The sequence below is a fragment of the Rattus norvegicus genome, chromosome 19 (assembly GCF_021556685.1).
Source record: "Rattus norvegicus strain SHRSP/BbbUtx chromosome 19, alternate assembly SHRSP_T2T, whole genome shotgun sequence".
Classification (NCBI taxonomy): domain Eukaryota; kingdom Metazoa; phylum Chordata; class Mammalia; order Rodentia; family Muridae; genus Rattus; species Rattus norvegicus.
Window position 1 is genome coordinate 38,000,226 of NC_141552.1, and position 22,460 is coordinate 38,022,685.

The 22,460-nt window shown below is 42.2% G+C and overlaps 3 protein-coding genes, 1 long non-coding RNA gene and 1 pseudogene across 6 annotated transcripts in view; 2 read left to right on the top strand and 3 right to left on the bottom strand.

The window, feature by feature from the left end:
• The window catches only part of LOC134478811 (disks large homolog 5-like), a 67,645-nt gene extending 51,163 nt beyond the window's left edge, over positions 1-16,482 (bottom strand). For both annotated transcript variants that reach the window (XR_015644001.1, XM_087596653.1), the window contains exon 1: positions 16,015-16,482. The gene's annotated coding sequence lies outside the window, so the exon portion shown is untranslated. The remainder of the gene's footprint in view (positions 1-16,014) is intronic.
• The window catches only part of LOC134483321 (disks large homolog 5-like), a 115,657-nt gene that overhangs the window by 37,023 nt on the left and 56,174 nt on the right, over positions 1-22,460 (top strand). The window lies entirely within an intron of this gene.
• The window catches only part of LOC134483318 (igE-binding protein-like), a 32,176-nt gene continuing 16,956 nt past the window's right edge, over positions 7,241-22,460 (top strand). The window contains exons 1-2 of the long non-coding RNA XR_015644002.1: positions 7,241-9,736; positions 12,295-12,450. This is a non-coding gene — a long non-coding RNA (igE-binding protein-like). The remainder of the gene's footprint in view (positions 9,737-12,294; positions 12,451-22,460) is intronic.
• Ppp1cb-ps3 (protein phosphatase 1 catalytic subunit beta, pseudogene 3) lies at positions 16,145-17,052 on the bottom strand (annotated as a pseudogene).
• Ervk-21l3 (endogenous retrovirus group K member 21 Env polyprotein-like 3) overlaps positions 18,220-22,460 on the bottom strand; it is a 58,039-nt gene continuing 53,798 nt past the window's right edge. The window contains exon 7 of one of the 2 annotated variants that reach the window (XM_087596646.1): positions 18,220-21,366. In XM_087596646.1, the coding sequence (XP_087452772.1) occupies positions 21,015-21,366 (352 nt within the window). In that variant the 3' untranslated portion in view covers positions 18,220-21,014. The remainder of the gene's footprint in view (positions 21,367-22,460) is intronic. The other variant, XM_087596647.1, reaches the window with a different exon arrangement.

Sequence of the window (22,460 nt, forward strand, 5' to 3'; positions counted from 1 at the left end):
TGTGTAACACACAATCTCTAATATATAATCTAACAATGACCCTGCCAGTTAGAAGAAATCAGAGGAGGTCTAAGAACATAAGGTTATTGCCTGGAGCACAATTCTCTCCCTGTTACTCTGTCAGATATCCACTGTGTTTAAAGAAGCAATGATAGTGAAATACATTGCTGCCCTGTCTAAACTCAGAAACGGTGGACCCTCCATGACTCCTGATGGTGCTATTATGTCAATGTAACATAACACATGAACTGTAAAAGTAAAGACCAGAAGTTCACAGTATAATAGCATTGGCCTTACCATATCCTCCCTGTGGGGATGGGGAAACTAAAGTTCTGAAATCCTTGACTTTCAAGAATTGTGATATTCATGGAAATTCAATTCCTTTTCCGATGCTCCAGTTGTTGTGGCCCATTGCTAGAAAGGTCAGCTTAAGCCTACAGCCACCCTGGCAGGAAGCTCAAAATACACTGCCCAGAACTTACTCCACATTCCCCAGAAGTGCTGTCTTTGTCCATCATTACTTAGAGACGAAAGGCTAGACTCCTTCACTTTAATCTCTCCACAATCGACGTTCCCCCTCCCAAAAAGCTTGCGAAGATGGGAAAACATGTCTTAGCTTATAACCGCCAGACTCAGACTGAGAGAAACTAGGGCACTGGTTGTCACTACAACACTGGTGACATCACAAAGGATGCCAAGAATTCTAGGAGACAATAGAGTGTCATAGAAGGGACAGCTGATGTCATGGGGAGCAGACTTTGCCTCCCTGTTAATGATCTCCCTGTACTGAGCATAGGCAGAGGTGCCCTTTCCAGGAGACTTTCCTGGGGAGAGCCACTGAGCATCTCCTGCTTCCAAAGCCAAATTTTCCTCAAGGCTTGATTAGAAAAACCTTAGTAGTTCCTATGCATCTAAATGAATGTTTCCTTCCATATCTTGCCCCAAAATGTCTCATCCTAACTCAAATTGTCCTCATTCACCAATGTTAGCCATTAAAACTTCCTGAGATTTCACACCAGCTTGATTATGCAGTCAAAAGTTCTCCTGTCTCATTATGTACGGGTGCTTTAAATCACATCAAGAAATAGTCTGCATGGTAGGTTACAACATGGGTGTATGTTAGGGGAACACTCATGAAGTCATGTGCTTAGCAATTGACAATTGCCAGAAAATTCCTTAGGAGAAAGAGTTGACGTCTTTATGGTGCTAGGAAAAGTGTGGAGACCAGTTGGGAGAGGAAAGTGCAATATTGGAGCCATCAACGAAGGGAACCTCATGCTGCTTGTGGGGTTCTCCTCTCTGCACCAATGTCGCCAAAGGAGCACTGCTCCCAGGCCTGTGTAAGATATACCATGAGCTTCTATCAGAAAAATAAAATAGTCAAGAGATATAGGGGGTGCACATAAACGTCTAAAATGAGGGTATAAACATCATTAAGTTGATAGAGCAAGGTCCCAGAACCTGAACTCTGGGAAATGGCCACCCCACCAAACACAAAAGCATTTATCGTAGTAAAAAATGAATACATTAACATTAATAAACTAGATAAAATAAGAGAAATTATGGGATCCATCAGATAAGAATTACAGTCACAATGTTCAGTCCATTTGTATTTGACAAAATTGGAGATGGTACTTCGTTCTCTAAATGATTAGTCTAAAATTTTGTACCTAAATCACTTTCTATAACTTTTTAAGCTTTTATATCCTCTATCTATCATAACTTGCATTTCTTAGCCATAATACATCCTCTGAGACCAAAAGTACTATTGTTAATTCTAAATAATTTAAGGGTTTATGTCTTTCATTTTATAATTTTACACCTCTTTTGTGGATATATGGTCTTTTTTTTTCCTTTTTCTTTTTGTAGCTTGCACCAGAATATTTTTGCTCTGATTTAGAGAAGGATGCAATGATGGAGGACAGACCCGAGGGGAGGGTAGATGAATGGAGTTGAGCTGCATGATGTGAGGTTCACAGAGAATAAATAAGAAGTTAAAAAAAAAAAAAGAAATGAGCACAGTGGGGATGAAGCAGTGAATGCTAGGCATGGAGAGGTTTGGCAGTGGACTGGGCATTTTAGGGGGTGGGGTGGGATTGGCATGGGTTCTGGAGTAGTAAGGATGGTGTCTGTTCTTGTCTTTAGGGAAACTCCTCGGTCCTCTCCCATCCCTCTGCCTCCACCCCCACCTCCAACTGCCATAACTGCCTCCTACCACAGCAGCAGCTTCTGGGCACCGGCCTCTTTCTGCTCAAGCTCTTCTATGTGCTCCGGGGTGGTATTTTATTGAGAAATTTTTCATTTAAGTGTTCCTTCCAATCTTAATTTCTTTTCTATGCTGCAAAGAGTCACCATGGGCAAGGGAACTTATAGAAGAAAGAGTTTATTGCGGCTTACAGGTTCAAGGATCATAAGTCTTTGATCATTATGCTGGGGTACATGGCAGCAGGTAGGACACCATGTTTCTAGAGATTTACCTGAGAGCTTACATCTTATCTGCAAGTTGGTCACAGAGAAAGTGAGTGTTAACTATAAATGGTATTGAATTTGGAAACCTCAAAGCCCATATCTTATAATTCTTACCGAACATTTCCACTAACCAGCAACAAACATTCATATACATGAGTTTATGGGGGCCATTATCATTCAAATCACCATATTCCACTCCCAATTCCCCATAGGTTCTTAAACATATCATAATAACAAATACATTAGCTCAGCTTCCAAAACCCCTGTAGTCTTTCAGTCTCTACACAGTTTATCCACAGTGCTTTATGACACTCCAGGCAGTCCCTTAATTATTCCCCCTATGAAATCAAAAGGCAAATTACACACATTCAATGTGTAATGCCAAAAATATATGTTATCATTGCAAAGGGAAGTTGGGAATGTGGTGAGCCAGTTCAAGGCATAAACCCAACAGGGCACACTCCCATGGCTTTGCTGACTGCAACATAATTCCTAAAACTGTTGTTGTATCATATAGGTCTGTGGTGCTTGTATTTTTATTGTCACTCATTTCTAGGAATTTTACATTTTCCTCCCTTGGCCCTTTCAGTAGTGTGTTGTTTGTGTTGCTTACTTTCTGTGAGTGTGTGTAGGTTCTGTACTTTCAATTGTGTGATACCAGTTTGATTCCTTTGTGCTCAGATAGAATGCAGGACACTACTTCAACATTCTGATATTTCCTGAGCGTTGTTCTGTGTCCTAATCCGTGGTCAATTTTAGAGACAGATCCACAGGCTGATAGAAAACTGTATAGTTCAGTGTAGTTTGTTAGGTCCATTTGACTGATGATGTCACTTAATTCTGCTCGTCCTGTTTTGATTATTTGCATATGATCTGTCAAGTGGTCAGAATAGACTATTAACACCAATCACAACCACTGTTATAGCTAATCTGTAGTTTCATATCTATCTGATAATATATGTTTTTAAATTTAGGAAGCCTGTGTTTAATATGTATATATTTAGAGTTGTAGTATCTTTTGGTAATTGCAAATAATGAAGTGAATGTCCTTACATGTTGTGGACAGGATTGGTTTGAAATCTATTCTGTCAGCCAGATAGAGAAACTACATAGAATTGCTATAGGGACTTGTTTCTTAGTTCTGTTTCCCTAGTATATCCTCTATATCTCTCATGATGGTGATCCTGTTTCTTGCTAAGTATAAGTCAGTTTACTGGTGAATTGAGTTTAGTAATATGCAAATGTTATTTAAATCTATGTATTAAATTTTGTCATTTTGTTAATTTTTATGGTTTTTATTGGATACTTTTGATTGACTGTCGTAGTTTTATTAAATTGTTTCCTGAGTCCTCTGATATTTTATCCTTCCCTTCAAACTAAAGTATTCCTTTTAGGATCCTGTTTAGTGCTGGCTTAGTGCTTATACATATTTTGTAAATTTACTGATACTATGCCTTAAACAGCAGAGTAGCTGGGCAGCTGCCTGCCCTCCATGGTATCAGATCTACTTTCCAAACAATAATGCTCAACTCTTACTGACTGTGTACCATCTTGATTCTTTCTTCCGCTTGGACAGCCCTCGGGACTAGGCTCTCCTCTCTCTTAACCATGGCTGCTGTCCTCTTCCTCTTGAAAGACCCCCAAACTTGGGGAGACTCTCGCTCCAGTCACAGGTTGGGGTACCCCCAGGAAACACGAGTAGCCGGTCTTGATGTAATCAGCAAGAGGCAGTTTTATTTACGAGATCTCGGGCTGACACGTATCCCACACAGGAGATTGAGTCAAGCCCCGAGGCTCTCTAGGCAGGAGCTTATATAGGGAAAACCAGGGGTTTCGTGTGGATACACATAATTGGCTAATACAAAGGGTGCACAGTTACTTTTGGCACGGAGTTACATCAACAAAGCATACGTGTAATCTAGCATCTCAGCAATGTGGGCAGGGCAACTCATCTCACTGCAGCAGGGGGATGACCCATCCTCAGGGAGTGAAGGAAGGGGAGGGGGTGGCTCCAGATGGCCAGTGTCCTTGGAAGCTGATAGTCAGGCTGGTGAGCCCTATCTCAAATTCTCTCAGGCATGTCTGCACTTTGTTTGAGACTAACTTTTTGAAATTTAACTCTTCATTCCCCTCTACTTGTTGTGAGTAGTTCTAATCTTAGAACTACATGGAGAGCTCAGCTTCATCTGGCATAACAGCTTGGTACTGTTGTCTTAACATGAGGACGTGTACAGCGCTAATCCGCTCCCTGACAAAAGCTAAAAGGCGATTAATGATGTAGGGCCCAAAAGTGAGCAAAAGGAGGAGGATAATCAAGGGACCAGCTAAGGCTGACAGCAGGGTGGTAAGTCATGGGGACCTATCGAACCAGCTTTGAAACCAGTTATCAGTGGTTTCTCGTTCTCGTCGTCTCTTGTCCAACCTCTCTCTAAGTTTAGCCACAGAATCTTTAATGGTCCCGGAGTGATCGAGGTAAAAACAACATTCTTCTCTCAAAGCAGCACATAGCCCTCTTTCTTTAAGGAATATCAGGTCTAATCTTCTCCTATTTTGAAGGACTACCTCTGAGAGGGAGGTTAGGTATTCTTGGAGGTCAGCTAAAAAGTCTTTAGGATTCCAATCTGAACACTATCTAAACCTATACACCAAGGTCATGACTATCTTAGAACTTTTAAACTTATGGTCCCTGAGGCACAGTCCCAAGAAGTGTTAGGAGTATTAACATATGTAATGTTACATCATTTGTAATAGAAATCAAGCCTATCTCTATATTTTTCTCGATGGAACCCAGGGCAAACATGAAATTCTTGTTTCTAAAGCACACTCCTCAAGTGAGCATTATAACATCCTCCCAGTCACTTATCTGATGTGTAAGTCTAGGGAGCTTTTTGAAGATCTGAGTGTCCCTCTAGGTCCCAGCTCTCAGGCCCAACAGCTAGTATGCGGCTGGTGAGGGCTGAGAATTGACGGCTGTCAGGGTGGTCAGCAGCACCAGGTACGGTCCTTTCCAGTGAGGCTCGAGTGTCTAGGCTCCGTGTCATTGTATGTAGCTACAGTCTCCGACCTGGAATGGATGAGATGTCTCGGGGGTCCCGGGGCATAGGCTGCTGCCAGGGTGTGGCCAAGTATTTAGAGGTTGATTGAAAATTACATTATATTTACAGACCTCAAAGTTCAGGACAGGTAGAATAAATAAATAAGACTCTAAAAGAGAACCTGTTCAAATTGACCATGGAGACTGGCACAGACTGGGTGACACTCCTTCCCTCTTGCTCTCTTCAGAGCAAGAAATACCCCTTCCAGATTCAGCTTTGAGATCTTATATGGGGCCTCAGATCCTCTGACTGTATTAGATGATGTTACTGAACCAACATGTCATAGTAATAATGATTTATGTGCCAGGCTAAAAGACCTACAGGTGATACAGAAAGAAATCTGCTCACAGCTGGCAGCAGCCTATGCCCCGGGACCCCCGAGACATCTCATCCGTTCCAGGTCGGAGACTGTAGCTACATACAATGACACGGAGCCTAGACACTCGAGCCTCACTGGAAAGGACCGTACCTGGTGCTGCTGACCACCCTGACAGCCGTCAATTCTCAGCCCTCACCAGCCGCATACTAGCTGTTGGGCCTGAGAGCTGGGACCTAGAGGGACACTCAGATCTTCAAAAAGCTCCCTAGACTTACACATCAGATAAGTGACTGGGAGGATGTTATAATGCTCACTTGAGGAGTGTGCTTTAGAAACAAGAATTTCATGTTTGCCCTGGGTTCCATCGAGAAAAATATAGAGATAGGCTTGATTTCTATTACAAATGATGTAACATTACATATGTTAATACTCCTAACACTTCTTGGGACTGTGCCTCAGGGACCATAAGTTTAAAAGTTCTAAGATAGTCATGACCTTGGTGTATAGGTTTAGATAGTGTTCAGATTGGAATCCTAAAGACTTTTTAGCTGACCTCCAAGAATACCTAACCTCCCTCTCAGAGGTAGTCCTTCAAAATAGGAGAAGATTAGACCTGATATTCCTTAAAGAAAGAGGGCTATGTGCTGCTTTGAGAGAAGAATGTTGTTTTTACCTCGATCACTCCGGGACCATTAAAGATTCTGTGGCTAAACTTAGAGAGAGGTTGGACAAGAGACGACGAGAACGAGAAACCACTGATAACTGGTTTCAAAGCTGGTTCGATAGGTCCCCATGACTTACCACCCTGCTGTCAGCCTTAGCTGGTCCCTTGATTATCCTCCTCCTTTTGCTCACTTTTGGGCCCTACATCATTAATCGCCTTTTAGCTTTTGTCAGGGAGCGGATTAGCGCTGTACACGTCCTCATGTTAAGACAACAGTACCAAGCTGTTATGCCAGATGAAGCTGAGCTCTCCATGTAGTTCTAAGATTAGAACTACTCACAACAAGTAGAGGGGAATGAAGAGTTAAATTTCAAAAAGTTAGTCTCAAACAAAGTGCAGACATGCCTGAGAGAATTTGAGATAGGGCTCACCAGCCTGACTATCAGCTTCCAAGGACACTGGCCATCTGGAGCCACCCCCTCCCCTTCCTTCACTCCCTGAGGATGGGTCATCCCCCTGCTGCAGTGAGATGAGTTGCCCTGCCCACATTGCTGAGATGCTAGATTACACGTATGCTTTGTTGATGTAACTCCGTGCCAAAAGTAACTGTGCACCCTTTGTATTAGCCAATTATGTGTATCCACACGAAACCCCTGGTTTTCCCTATATAAGCTCCTGCCTAGAGAGCCTCGGGGCTTGACTCAATCTCCTGTGTGGGATACGTGTCAGCCCGAGATCTCGTAAATAAAACTGCCTCTTGCTGATTACATCAAGACCGGCTACTCGTGTTTCCTGGGGGTACCCCAACCTGTGACTGGAGCGAGAGTCTCCCCAAGTTTGGGGGTCTTTCATTGGGGGCTCGTCCGGGATATGAGCATGACCCCCGGAGACTCGAATGCCTCTTGGAGGTACGTTGGTGTGAGTGTTGAAAGCGGCCGCTGTGTGTGTGTGTGTGTGTGTGTGTGTGTGTGTGTGTGTGTGTGTGTGTTGTGTATTACGTACTGTATATTGTGCCATGGTCTAGGTTTAATTTGAGTGCACTCGGGTGGATGGGCTTCCCACCCTGAATTTGAGTACACTCGGGTGAATGGGCTTCCCACCCCGTATTTGAGTGTACTTGGGCGGATGGGTTTTCCGCCCCAGACAGACGCCTGTGAGTAGGTACTGGGTTCCTACTCCGAATAGCCGTTTTCTTTTTGTTTTCTTTTTTTAGATAGTGGAAGTGGGGACGCCCCAGCTCTGGGAGACATTCCAAGAGCCGAATATTGTCGGGAGAACCCGGCGACTGACAGTCGAAAAGATCTGACTGTTACTTGACTTTGGAGGTTGCGTTCCGCTGCCTATTTAAGTATAGGCATGGACAAGTGTGCTTAGATGTGTTAGTGTCTGTTGTCTGTATTCTGTTTCTGTGTTTGGTATCCCAGAAGCAGCTAAGGTTAAGCTGCAGTTTGGGCCAGGTACTGAAGGTACCAGGCATCTGTGGAAATTGGTTATAGGATGCTTTGTCTTGGTCTTGTTTGTCTGGTTTGTTTTCTGTGGTATTGTCCAGTGTCTTTTTGGCTTTTGTTTCATTTTTTGGACTTGGACTGACAACTGTGTTTGAAATCTTGGACTGATGACTGTGTTTGAAATCATGAAACTGTTTGCTTTGTTTGTCAAGGAGTTTTACTTGGTCCTCTTGGTGCTTATAAAACTGTTTGCTTTGTTTGTCAAGGAGTTTTACTTGGTCCTCTTGGTGCTTAACTTAAAAGTTAAAAATAATTTGCTTGAGAGAAATTGTTTTCTGCCAGGGAGTTTTATCTTTCTCTCTTGAGCCTCCTCCCCAAGGAGAGCTGCCCCTCTCTTTACTCCCATTGTCCAGCCCAGCTGCTGTTAACCATTGTGTATGAAGGACTCCAGGTTAGCGAGTGATCCGTCTGAAGCAGGCATTAACAAGAACCTGAAAGCTTTACCTTAGATCCTGAAGAAAAATTCTCCCTGTTGCTTAAACATTCACAGCTTCTAAGGAAGGGACAGCACAGAGTAGGAAAATGTAGGGGCTGAGGGTGGCAAGCATGTAGGCCTGCTAGCAAGCTACAGGCTGTGCGTGGGCAGCAGTGCAGCTCTGGCCAAGTCAGCATAAGAGGAGTTTCAAGGTAAGGAGGCCGGCTGGGGTTGACGCTTTGACAACAAAGATAGCGTAGAGTTAGTGGTTGTATTATGAGACTTTTGTCCCTGGAAAAAAATAAATAAAAAATTCCAGTTGCTGCCTTCAGTGGCCAGACCTTCAACACTTGCTAACAAAAGGAGAGTGTTCATTAAGAGAAGTTCTTTAAGGGAGCCTGCCTTATCTGCTGGCCCTATTCCAAGAGAGGAGTTGACCTCCAACATTAAGTAACCTTCCCTGTTAGTCATCATTGACATGGAGAGTGCCTTTGATCCTATCCCCACAGCAGCCAGTTCCTGCCGCTGTGGTCAAAATGCCCCAGGTTGGGGGGGGGGGGCAGAGAAGCCCCTAAAATAGTTTCAAAGAATCTACAACAAACTGTGAAGAACTTTGTTTTGCCAGTCAAAATTTAGAATTCAGGCTTTGGCTGTGGCCAAGGTCAGGATTAATGTTTTCTTTTCCATGGGCCTTTAACCCAGTGAGACAGCTTGGTAAAGGACTACTACTACAGTCCTGATAGCCCCAGGTGAACTGGTTACAATTCTTTTGTCAGCCACTTAGTATCTAACACCCAGGTTCTAACCCTCTCTCCATCCTATTGTTATTAGTTCTTACTAGAAGCCTAGTGTCCTTCAGAGACTGGGTTTATTGAGAGACAGAGCCACTGAGCTGACACTGAAGGGAGGTACTTCTTAAGTAAAATCTAAGTCCAGAGAGATAGTCGATAACAGATCAGCTGCCTCTCTGCTTGCCTTTCTGTTTCACAGGAACAAAGCTTGTGCTTATTTCTACAACGGCCTTTTTGTCCCAAGAAGGCCTCCTGGTTTAGCTGTGTGACTAAATGCTGTTTGCCCTCTTCAGTAGACCTCTATTCTCAAGATTCCCTTGTTTTCTCACCATCCCATCTGAGATGCTTGTTAGTAACTGTTACAGGTCTTCTTTACCACTGAGGAAAGACGGAATCCTACTAGAGGCCAGAAAGAATGTTCCAGACATGGATGGAAGACCGTCACTCCTGACTGTTGACTTAAATACCCCTGAAGGTAGGGAGTGCTCCAGGTCTGCCACCAGGCTCCAAGGGTGGGTCTCCAAGGGGCTAGAAAATGCCCCACCAATTTGGCTAAAGTAAGAAAAAGATATAAAGAAAAAGTTACAGAAACTTGAAGGGTTAAGCTAAGTCACTGAGAGAGTTGTTGTAAGTTGCAGAGAAAATAAGGTTGATATATGGTTCAGGGTCGGTGCACAAAAGTAGACAGCAACTAATAGCTGTAGAAGAAGATACAGACAGACTGAGGAAGAGAAAGAGGGAAGAAGGTAAAAAGAACAGGAAGCTAGGGAAGAAAAGAGACAAGAGAGGAACATATACTGGCCACAGTAGTTAGGGAACCTAGGAAGATAGTACCTGGCAACAGAAGAGAATTCCTGGCTAAAGATCAGTGTGCCTAATACGAAGAAAAAGGACACTGGGTCAGGGACTGCCCAAGAAAGAACAAGAGGGGCCACTGGAGAGCTTCTTGGTCCTAGAGTGCTGGCTATGTACAGAGATAGAAGGGAAGTGTGGATACAGGGACCCAATGCTCTGTGCTCCTATGCCCCCCCCAGTGGGCCAATATCCAAAGACCTTGAGTGCAAGGGGCTACTGGCAACGAACAATACTTATGGACTGCCCGAAGAACAGTGGACCTTGGCGTGGGCCGGGTAACCCACCCACTAGTTCATGGTCATGCCTGACTGCCCCTATCCCTTGCTCATGAGAAAATTGCTCTCCAAAATGGCTTGCGTGTGCTAAAATGGCTGGGTGAGGCCATGTGTATGCATATCTACAGAGTGTTTATGTGGAGCTTAAGACCTGTCTCAGTGCACCAGTACCTGATGCTGGGAGATGTGTGTGTGGCTTAGTGCCGTTCTGCCTGGAACACATCATTCCTGCCAACCGGGCTCTGACAATTATCACCCAATCCAAGACTTAAACTGTGGTAGAGTGGCTGATGTTTTGCCTTTAAATGAAATGTCCCAGAGGATGGGATCACTGATCAGCTGACATGGACTAGATTCTCCACCTGTTGGGGGCAATCTGGTCACCTTGCTGCCCAATCCTGACCTGGAGCCACCACAGCACAAGTGTCAAGCACTGGCAGAAGCCCACGGGTGGAGGAAAGACCTCTGTGACTGGCTGATTGACCCCTGCTGAAAGCCGAGGACCTTGTCCACAGACGGGAACAGTCCTCTTCATGAAGGTCAGAGATAAGTGGGTGCTGCCATGGTGGGCAACAAACACAATGTCATCTGGGATGGCTGAACTTCTACCCCCCAGCACATCAGCGCTGCAGATGCCTTTACCATCTCTTGGATGCCCTGATGAAGCCAACAACTGTGAGTACTATTCATTGCTCAGGATATCAGAAGGAAGAGATTCAGTGGCATGGGACAGTAACAAAGCAGATAAAGTGGCTTGGAAAATGGCTATGCAGGATCCTATCCTGGTTACAGGCCTACAAGAGGCAGCCACTGGAAACTGGGATTGGACTAAGGGATGGCCTCACTTAAAATGTACAACAGAAGAAAAGGCCCAAATTGCTTAAAAGAAGAAAAAAAAAAGACAATGACACACTTGAGAAAAAAACTATATTCCTCAGAGAAAGATACGTCAGTAAGTAAATGCTTAACAAGAAAACAGGACAAAGAGACACATATTTCAGTTATCTGGAGTAGAGTCCTCTGCAGTAAGAACTAATGATTTTGATTTTGCTTGATGTCTGCTGTTATGTCCCTCATTTCATTTCAGATTTATGTATTAATTTATGTATTATCTCTCTGGTGTGTAGTTGTTTGAGGGAGGAGTAGTTTGTAGTTGTTTCTTTTGTGGATCTTCTGAAAAAAAATTCAGCTCTTGGCTTCCTTGAAGCTTTGTATTATTCACTTTGTTTCTAAATGTTTCATTCGAGCCCTGAGTTTATTTCCTGCCTTCAAATCCTACCAGACTCTCTATAGGATGAGGCTTTGCCTGACCTTGGTAAGAGCAGCATGTGATAAATGAAGCTTTTGCTGCTCTCTGTAGTGGTCAAAATCTCACTGAAAACCTTGCATAGCCCAGTTTTAGACTGTATTAAAGTAGCCCACCATTTCAGCGCTCCCTGCAAGGTGCCATGGGACAGTAGTAACATGAGTCTGCATGCACCTCGACAGATTTCAGTTCAGTCTTCTAACACATTTTATGAAAATTTATAGTGAGTTCATGGATGAACATGCGCGCGCAAACACACGCACACACACACACACACACACACACTCACACACTTTACTGACATGGTGCACATTCTTTGTACACCAAGAATAAAGTGAGCAGTGAGGAAAATACACCAATAATGGAATTGATGGAGGAAGCAGTGGGGAAGCTCATACTTAGAGTTACTTAAAGGCCCTCTGCAGGCTCTCCTTCTGTTGGAGGCTAAACTTGAAATTCAATGTAGTTCTTTATTTTCTTACTCTGTAACACACAAGACTAGGGTGGAAACTAGGGCTTTGAGCATTTTTGTCAGGTACAGTCACATTGAATTAAATCCTAGGGCTAGAACACTATTAATCTTCTACTAAATTACAGAGCAGCCTGGAGGAAGACACTCAGCCGACAATGTAGCCATCTCAAGACAGGCCCCGACAATGGCTAACAGACTTGATGAAGACTGGAAACGTTTGTTAATTCAGAGAGAAAAGAAGCCCCTCCGTCTACACTGTACTCTAAGGACAGTTTATTCAGGTAAGGAAGACATGAACTATTGTCTCATGTCACAGATGTTAGCACAAAGTATCCAAGGTATTGTATGCCAATGGTAGCATTAACAGAACAAAGCACACAGTGTCATGAAGACATAATTATGAGTTTCTGTAGCAAGACCCAGGCCTCTTCCAGGGTCTTAGATAGTAACAGAGAACCTCAAATACGGTAGTGATGTGATAGTGTGGTGTGAATCTAGCTACAACTAGCTTCTATTTTGTCACAGATGGCTCTTTTGTGTCATGGTCAGCTTATGATGAATGAGTAGAAGACCTAAGCTTGAGAATAAGTAAAGACTACATTGCTTCTCTAGCTGAAGAGTTTTTAAAAGCCCTGGTGTGACAGCAAATTTTGTGGACATTCTGGATTATTCCTCCTGTACTTTAACTCTCTGAGTCACCTGCACTCACAGTAAGTTAGTTCAATTCCATAAATTGGAATTTAGTCACCTGGAAAAAATGCTTTATCAATAGGATCCCAGATTTGCCACGGAAAAGGGGTAGCTTGAACTGTCCCACCTAGGTTTTGGGCTTGCACAGGCCTGCTCTCCAAAAGAAATGTGTGTTCACAGCTACAGGCTGCTTTCACTATGGATGCTCTTGACATTCCTCCCTAAATTGCTTACATTAAGATAATTTTCTTTCTATGGAAAAAATTCATTATGCCAAGCTGGCATACAGGAATCTAGTTTCTATTCTGTATTTTATAAGATGTGCTTAATATATATATGATCATCACTGATAATAGCTGAAAGATCTGCTCTAATATGGAAACTCGGTGATGCTGGAGGATGATCCTGAACCCACAATGAGCAGTGGGGACACCAGGCCCCACTACAGATGCCTGGCAACCTAGCACATTGAGCACGCACAGCTCTTTAAGTTACCTATGAATACACATCTCCTGAGATCTCTCTACTTCATTGGAGGTGATCCTGTCCACCTAATACAGCACATGCCCTGGAAGGACAAAAGCCACCTGCAGGAGCTATGGTGACTGACTCATAGATTAGAGTATCTGCTGCTCTCTCAGAAGAACCACATGGTCTCCAGTAATCATCGACAACAGGTAATGTGACACTTTCTTTTGGAGTATCAGGGAAATTCACCCAGGACAGGCCACAGACATAAAGTAGGAAAAAAAAGATCCATTGACATAAATGATAAAACTAAGTCTAATCTGCAACAATAAAAACACAGCATACTTATGGTCAAGGACAAGAGCATCTGTCTAAACCTGTTTCCCAACACGACTTTGAAGGTCAGAACCTCTGGGGTTAATACTGAGGTTGTATTGCAAGAAAAGCTGAAGCACATGGTTCTCCATTAGGATTACTTCTATATTCCTTTCTGAATGTTGTCGATTTTTTTGCAGCTGTATAGCAATGAGTGTATATTATTCAATATGTGGTGCACAGGGTCAATTATGATTGTGTGTTGTAGACTCTTATATACTGAGATTAGGAGAACACATGACAGCATGGATAAAGTATGGCAGGGGTTACACCATAAAGTGGCATCTGAGAGAAAGCCACATTATCCACACAGAAGACACTATCACACTGGGTACCCCTTGGTGACTTTGAATTCACTATTTAGCCCAGGCTCCCTTGAACATGCAGAGATCCATCTCTAGTTGTCAGTTCTAAGTCCACAGGAGGGGACAGAATCCTTGAATAAGAAAGATGGTCTTAAGATTCAAGAGATTAAAAAAAATCCATTTTTATTCTTAAGGAATACAATTAAGAACAAAACAGGATTAAAATGAATTAATATAAATATTTAAAAGTATTTTAAAAAATGAAAATAGTAACAAGAACATATAACTATGAAACAACAAAATGAAAACTTCAATTAAAATCAAAACAGAAATATTTCTAAACAGCATATTCTTAACGAACATTTAGAAGCACAGATGTATTGCTATTTCTCCTCTAGCACACATAATGAAAGGCGGTCCCCCAAGTTGTCTCTCAAGTGGTGTTTTCTGAAGAAGAAAGTGAGTAAGACCCTCAGATGTCCTACCCCGATACTCTAGACCAACAACTTTGCATTTAAAAAGCGTTCACGGGGAGGACATGGTCACAGACTTATCAATTCCCCTATTTGATACACCAAATGCCCAGAAGTGCCAGTAGGTTACAGGCTGAATCTTGGTTTACCTGCTCCAAATACTTTTTGTTCTGTAGAAAAATATTTGTAACACACATCCTCTAATATATAAAGCTAAGGATGACCCTGCCAGTTAGAGGAAGTCAAAGGAGTTCTAAGAACGCAAGGTCACTGCCACGGAGCACAATTCTCTCTCTGTTACTCTGTCAGATATTCACTGTATTTAAAGAAGCAATGAGAGTGAAATACATTGCTGCCCTGTCTAAATTCAGAAAAGTTGGACCCTCCATGACTCCTGATGGTGTTATTATATCAATGTAACCTAACAAATCCTCTTTATTTTTTTAATGTGCAGAAATTATTGCCACTATACTTCACTACGAATCATGTCTATACACATCATGAGCTTTGATTATGAAAGCTCAGAGTAAAAATCCTTAGTGACATAGCCTTACAGACAAAAACAACATTCATATGGCAATTATTAGCCAGTGAAGCACCCAGTGCTCAGAGCTGACAATGCCCCACTGACCAGCGTTCATTTAAACACATCCTTCACAGAGAGAGGGAAAGAAGAGCCAGCTTTCCAAGGCTTCTCAAAAAGGATTCTCATGTTCTGTGGATCTAAAAACAAACAAAAAAAACAAACAACAACAAAACCCAAAAAAAAAACAAAACCAATGCAGGAGAGGGAAATACCAGAAAGTTAAGCATGCCAAAAGGGGTCTCCTTTGAATTAAAACCTAAAGCCAAGGTACCACATAATCACATCACCAACTAGTTTTGGATAGTACTATATGAGCCTTTTCTTAAATGAAATCTACTGCACAATAGAGCATCAATAAATTAAAGGTCAGAGTGCACAAATCCAAATCAGTGGCAATTTGTAAAAAGCAAAATTGTCATTATCAGCTGCAAAGTTTGCCCAGTCAAACTGATTAAAATCACTGGATCAAATAGTTTGTATCTTTTTAAAACCTATCGACCTCTAAATATCCTTTTTATTATGAGGCGTCAGTTTTCTTAGTAAGATCCAACAGTTACTTAAGTAGATGAGTGAAGGAAAGTAATAGTCAGTGAACGTCTTTAAAGCTCTTCCCATTTTCACTCTTTAAAATGGTTAGGGAAGAACAGGAAAAGTAGATGCCATGATTCTAGCAAAAACAACTAAACAAAACAAGCCCAAAATAAAGAAACAACCAAGCAACACTAAAGCCAATTCACACAGATGGATCTTCATGCTCTCATCTGGGTAACTAACGCAGCTAGTTTAACTGGGATGCTTTTCAACTTTAAAAACTGTGATATGAGAAGATAGAACGTTAATGGATGCTTTTGAATTGGAATTTAACTTTGTTGAATATTATAACAGAGTATACTTATTACAATACAGTGTAGCACGTCTTTCTATTAGAAAAAAATTAAGATTCTTTACCTGTCTCCTTAAGTTAAAGGTGTGACATCATAAAGGGTGTCCAATGGCTGGATGGTTTTACAGTGCACACATATATTATGAAGTATGTCCTTAACAAATCTGATGGTTTCTCTTTCCGGAATTCCTGTCTTCACCTTTTTTTCAGTGGATTAGCTGTTCGAGGTAGAGTGACAGGACGCCCAGAATCCAGCCCACCATCCTGGTACTTAGCTTTCTTTTCAGATGGTTTCAATATCTCGAATGAACACATCAAAGTTTCATCCACACTCATCATACCACCAGCATTGCCAAAGTCGCCACAGTAATTTGGGGCAGAAAATAAAGTTACCAATTGTCTTTTAGCAAAAAATTTATATCCGTCTTCTACCACCTGATGGGCTCGACAAATAAAGTCTAAATCATGACGATTCAGAAATTTACTGACTACATCAGCTCCAAAAGTAAAAGAAACACCACGATCATTTTCTCCCCAGCCTTGTACATCCTTATCTGGGTCGGAGCACAGTAAATCACACAGCAAACCTATATCAGGTACGCCAGTGGGTCTCATAATTCTCCGAATCTGTTCCATAGACTGTGGGTCTGGTGACTCATGGTTTCCTGGTAGAAGAAAGAAGTTCTCCGGGTATTTGATTTTGTAAGCCAATGGCAAACAGATGGTTTCCAAAGACTGCTTTCCTCTGTCCACATAATCTCCTATGAAAAGATCGTTGGCTTCTGGTGGAAAACCTCCATACTCAAATAATCTCAGTAAGTCTGAATACTGTCCATGAATAGCTCCACAAATCTTCAGTGATGCTTCCAATTCCAAGAATAGGCTGGCTAAGAAAGATTTCACGAGACGTGATACACAGCCATCGGACTTCTGCTTCAGTCATCTGCACAATTTTTCCGGGATGACATCCTTGTACCTCCAGCAGGCGGGTGGTGAAGTTGTCCACGTTCAGCTCCCCTTCAGCCATCTTCTGGGCACCAGATTCTCCTCCCTGCAGCAGGAACAAAGGCTTCTCCCAGGTGGCTGCAGCAGTGGCAGCGGCTTGGCATTCTCACCTATGAGTCTCTATGCCTTTCTACCCCAGTTCCAACCCACCCCAGGCAGGGACCCTCCCCCCACCCACTCCCTGCCCAGCAGGGAGAGCATTCAGGCATGCCAGCCACCAGCAGCACCCACTAGAAATAAAAGGGGAAGCCCTTGGTCCTGCCAAGACTGAACCCCCAGTGAAGGGGCTTGTTGGGGGGAGGGTGGTAATGGGAAAAGGATGGGGATGGGAACACCAATACAGAAGGGGAGGGGGAGGCCTTAGGGGGATGTTTGCCTGGAAACCTGGAAAGGTAATAACAATTGAAATTTAAATAACAAATACCCAATTAATAAAGATGGAGAAAAAACAGAAAAAAGTGTCACACATTTAAAACAGAAGAATATGGACCCTAATTTTAAAGCACAGCTCTGTCAATTAACTAAACCTTTAAGGAAGCTCAGAAAAGCAGGCCAACCAATTATTTTCTCGGTTTAAGTATCTGTAATGTCGCATAAATAATAACGTCCATTTCTTGCTATTGTGGAGGAAACTAAATAGTTAATATGTAATCACGTAAGTTTTGAAGTACCATCCATTTTTCTGTTCATTAAATCAATCTTCCTCATTTCATTGATCAAGTATGTATGTTTTCTTTTCATAGTTACATGTATAACAAAACCAGTATAAAAACCTTCAGAATTGTATAAGCTTTCACTTTTAACAAATTAAATTAGCTATTCTTTGTATTTCAGCTGAACATTTAAATGTTCTTCATATGTCCAAATGCTAGTTTATTAGGTACCTATAAACTTTAAACTCTTTGCCTGAGAGCATGAGTACTATTTAATTATATAGGAACTACACTCAGGCTGTCTTTGTATTAGAAGCAATTATATCAGACTCTAAGAAAAATTACTTTTGCTTAGAAGTTTGTGTGTGTATGAGTGAGAGTGTGTGTGCGTGTGTGTGTGTGAATGTGTGTGTGAGTGTGTGTGTGTGTTGCAGCACATGAACAAACAGCTTTCAGGAGCCATTTCCCTCCTTCAGTCATGTGCATCCAAGGATTTAACCCAGATTGTCGCGGTCGGCAATCTTGGAGGTTCCAAGGATCCGCGGGGGGACCCCTGTTGAGGACACGTGTGGAGCGGAGACGGGATGGCGAACAGAGACACAGACACAGAGAGAGTGTGGTCAGCTGTTGTAACTTTACTGAGAGAGCATCAGACATTTATACACAATTTTTATTGTATAACAATCTTGGACCATGGCCAAGAACATTTGATTTTTCTGTAAAAAGGTATAGCTTGCTTTTTTTTTTTTTTAGACGAGCCGCAGTCAGCCAGCCTAGTCTAGTTTTCCGTTTGTCACATCAAGGAGGAAGTTTTAGGGGACCGCAAGTCTGGCATATCTTACGCCATCAGGTCTGTGTATCTAGTTCTATCGCTCTAGTTAACCCTTTGATCCCATCTTTGTTAGTCTGTAGATGTACATCCAAGGCTTGGGGCAATAATATTGTATGTCTGATCCCTGTCTAAAGTATCTGATGATCTGTGACCTTACCTCCCATTTCTCTTCTTCTGAGAGCACACACCAAGGAGGACGGGCTCTTGTCAATCTTTCTGACCAAGACAGTGACAAATACCTGACCCTATATCCATCCTTAGTAACCCACCTATCAAAATTCAAATCATATTCTCCAGTATATGGTAATGGAGCATCCGTTGGTCGATGCACATATGGTCCCCTGTAAGTACCTGGTTGCCACTACCTGTTTCTATACTCTGTAAAATATTCATAGCCGACCCAAAGCTCAAGGAATCATTTCTCAACAGTTCTACCAACACCCTAATAGAAGAAGCATCACTATCCTTATAAGTATAATTCTTTGTTAAATCTTATATTTTCTTATCTATAAGAGAAGACATAATCTGTAACCTTGGAGTCCCTGTCATCAGAGGCTCTGTCTGCTGTAAAGAGGAAGCAGGAAAGCTTGTGGTATTAGTGATCAAAAATAGATCACGACCTTCTGTCCTATTATTAAAGGAAGTCTCTATCTTGCCAAGATCATATTCAGAATCAAACAAAGAAAAAATAAAGAAATAAGTGTTGACAACGATCTTTCCCATGACCCAGATGTCCATCAGCCCAGAGCCAAGTTTGTAACAGGGGGCAAGTCCAGGTGCACATCTTCTTGGAGTCCGCCGCATGCAAGCAGGGGGCTTAACCACGTGTGGTGCGAACCCTCGAACGGGCTCCCACTCAGGCGTCATGTCTGCCCCGGAGCTCGGTTATCTCTGCTGCAGGCGCGGCAGTTCTTCCTTTTTTATTTTTTAAAAGCACCAAGTTGAGATCTGTTTGAACCTGGGCAATGGAATCTGTAAAGCATCGGAATATAATTGGGAAGATCATTAATATAACAACAAGTAGTAAAATCCCAACTCCAATAAAAATAAAATATTGTGTCCAATCGATTGGATTTAATGATTTAACTCTATCTGTAAAGGATCTTGTCAATCTAGAGAGGTCCACTGTATCTACATGTTGTTTACTCATTTCTGTGATTAAGGACATCAATTTCTGAATATTATAAGAAATGTTATCATCATCCCATATGTCTAGCAAATGTGTTTTGGTCCTTTCTCATTTTTCTGTAGCATTATAAGGTAAAGGAGTCACACAAATAAAATCATAATTAGCGTGACAGCGTGTGGCCATCTTAGTCTTAATGTTTGTAACATCTCGTCCTAATTCTAATACTACCTCTTCTAGGGCATTTAATCTAGTTTCTAATTTCAAATCTATAATCTTTTGTTCTGATAATGTAAGGGTAACATTCTTATGGAGATCATTAACAAAAGTGGCAGTCTGTATTTCCTTAACCAAAGCAATAGTAGAAACAGCAAAAGAAGTAACAATAGCTATCAAAGCGGTTATACCTAGAATTAAGGCTGTTACAAATCTTTTTGTCCTAATCAAACCCGTAGCATACCTAATAGTCTGGATAGCAGAATCATCAAACCATGGCTCATCTCCCAAATCTACTGGTAACAAAACATAAGGAGGTCTCCTGACAATCAATATAACAGATCCCGATATAGTGGAATCAATGTAATTAGTCAGCTTGTATGATGTACACTTAATATTAAAAATAGATTTAACCTTATCTATGTTAATCAATTGTGGCAATCCTACTAATATTGTATAGGGATAGGTAACACAAGCAGAAACTGAAACAGCATCATAATCAGCAGCTCCTGGTTTCTTCAGCAAAAGTTTTTCACTAGAAGCAACCAGTCGGAACAGTTCTGGATGTTCTATCAGTGGTTTGTTCTGTCTATCAGGGAGGTCCGTGTGGAGTGGCTCTCAGAACCATGTCGGTTCTACCCACCCCGTATCATACCATCTTTTGATCGGTTTTTCAACTGGAGGCACGTAGTTCCCATAAAGTTTTGAGTTGGTGGAGAGATAATTATTTTGATCTTTATCAGGTGAGGACATGGAGAAGTCCCAGAGAAGTCTAGCAGCGCCTAAGGGAGAGAATCTTACCCCATTGTCAGGGAAGGCACATGGAAGCCAGCGCGGGAAAGCATTTTCATCTTGCTCCCAAAGGGCGTCCTTTTTAAATGTTGTTCTGTAATGGGGGTAGCGCGGCGGAAGATTCTTTGTTGTGGTATAATGTTGTCTTTTTTCTTCTTTATCGCTCACGGTGGTCATCCACAATTCCCACATACGCCGCCCATTGTCCTTTCCATCTGGTTTGGTATTGTCTAAGGTGGGGGTATCTGTGTTAAACACCCTTTTTCCCACTTGAAAACAGCCCACTGGCACTGAAGGGGAGAAAGAGAAGCAAATGGGCAGAGAATCGGACTTTCCCTCAAAATCTACATAACCCGAGCTGTTCTTTAGAAGGTGAAAGTCAGGCGATCCCCCTATCACTAATGTTTGATTGGTTAAAACCTTGATGTGATCTGACACCTCTCACCCTACAGGATGTAATATGGGTGGCTTTGGTAAGTAAGCCCAATAACTTTCCCCTAAAGCGGTGGGCGCACTCATGACTGTAAGCATAGCCACAAACAGCAAGGTTGTCGTTTCCGGGGCATGTGTAGCCTTCAATACTTCCTTTGTCTGAGCTGTCAGGGTTTTAAGTTGTGTCCACGTCGGCGTCTGGCGTGGTTTTATTTTTGGCTCTAGGCGAGTCGCCTTGATCTTTTTGGCCAGGTTTCGCATTATCCGGCGGTTTGGCCTCTTTTGGCGTGGGGGACGGATGTCCGTTTTCTTTGGCTGGCCTGATGAGTCTGTCTGGGACCCAAATTGGTGATTCGGCATTCTGTGGGAAAACACAAGCATAGCCTCATCCAGAGGCAATTAGCACATCTGGCCCCTTCTATAGGCCAGTTAATTGGTCTTTCTATCTGACCAGAGGTTTAGGAGCACTCTCCTTCTCTGTCCAATGTCTTTTGGCGGCTGTAAGCCCCTGGTTATCTGTATTTACATGATTCAAAACGAATAGGGAATGGCTAAGCAAATGATGGGGAGTTGTATACTTACCTGTTGACCTTAACTTTTGAATCTGTGCTTTAATATTCTGATGTATACGTTCCACAATGGCTTGCCCTTGTGGGTTGTATGGAATTCCTGTGACATGGGCTATGTTCCACTGTTGATAAAAATGTTCTAAGGTTTTTGTCACATAGGCAGGTGCATTGTCAGTCTTTATTTTCTTCGGGATACCCATGTAAGAGAAACTCTGTACCAGGTGTTGTATTATATCTTTCACTGCCTCTCCCGTTCTGGCAGAGGCAAACACCATGTGTGAGTAGGTATCCACTGTGACATGGACATAACTCAATTTTCCAAACTCTGTTATGTGAGTCACATCCATTTGTCATAAAATGTGAGGTTTTAATCCTCGTGGATTAACTCTCATCTTTAATGTATTCCCCCAATCTGGACAATGAGGACAAGATTTAATTATTTCTCGTGCCTGTTCACGAGTAACTTGAAAATGATATCTAAGTGTAGCAGCATTCTGATGATGTAGATCATGACTCTTCTTAGCTGTCTCTACAGCCTGTATGATTTTTGTTAGTGAATCTGTTAAAGCATTTCCTTGGGCTATAGGACCTGGAAGCCCCGAGTGGCCCCTCACGTGCCCTATAAAATATTTATTTTGTCTCTGTTGAATAGATTCTTGTAACTGTTTTAATTTGAGATAAATCTTGGTTCTCGGCGACAGGACTGCCGTCTCTATTTCCGGAAACAAGTTAAATATATATTTGGAGTCTGTGTAAAGGTTGAAAGCCTGTTTCACTTCTGTAAAAGCTATTAAGACTGCTTTAATTTCAGCCTGTTGAGCTGAATACCCTGAATTCTTCTTAATAATGGGGTCCCTATTTTGTATACACACCACTGATCGTCCAT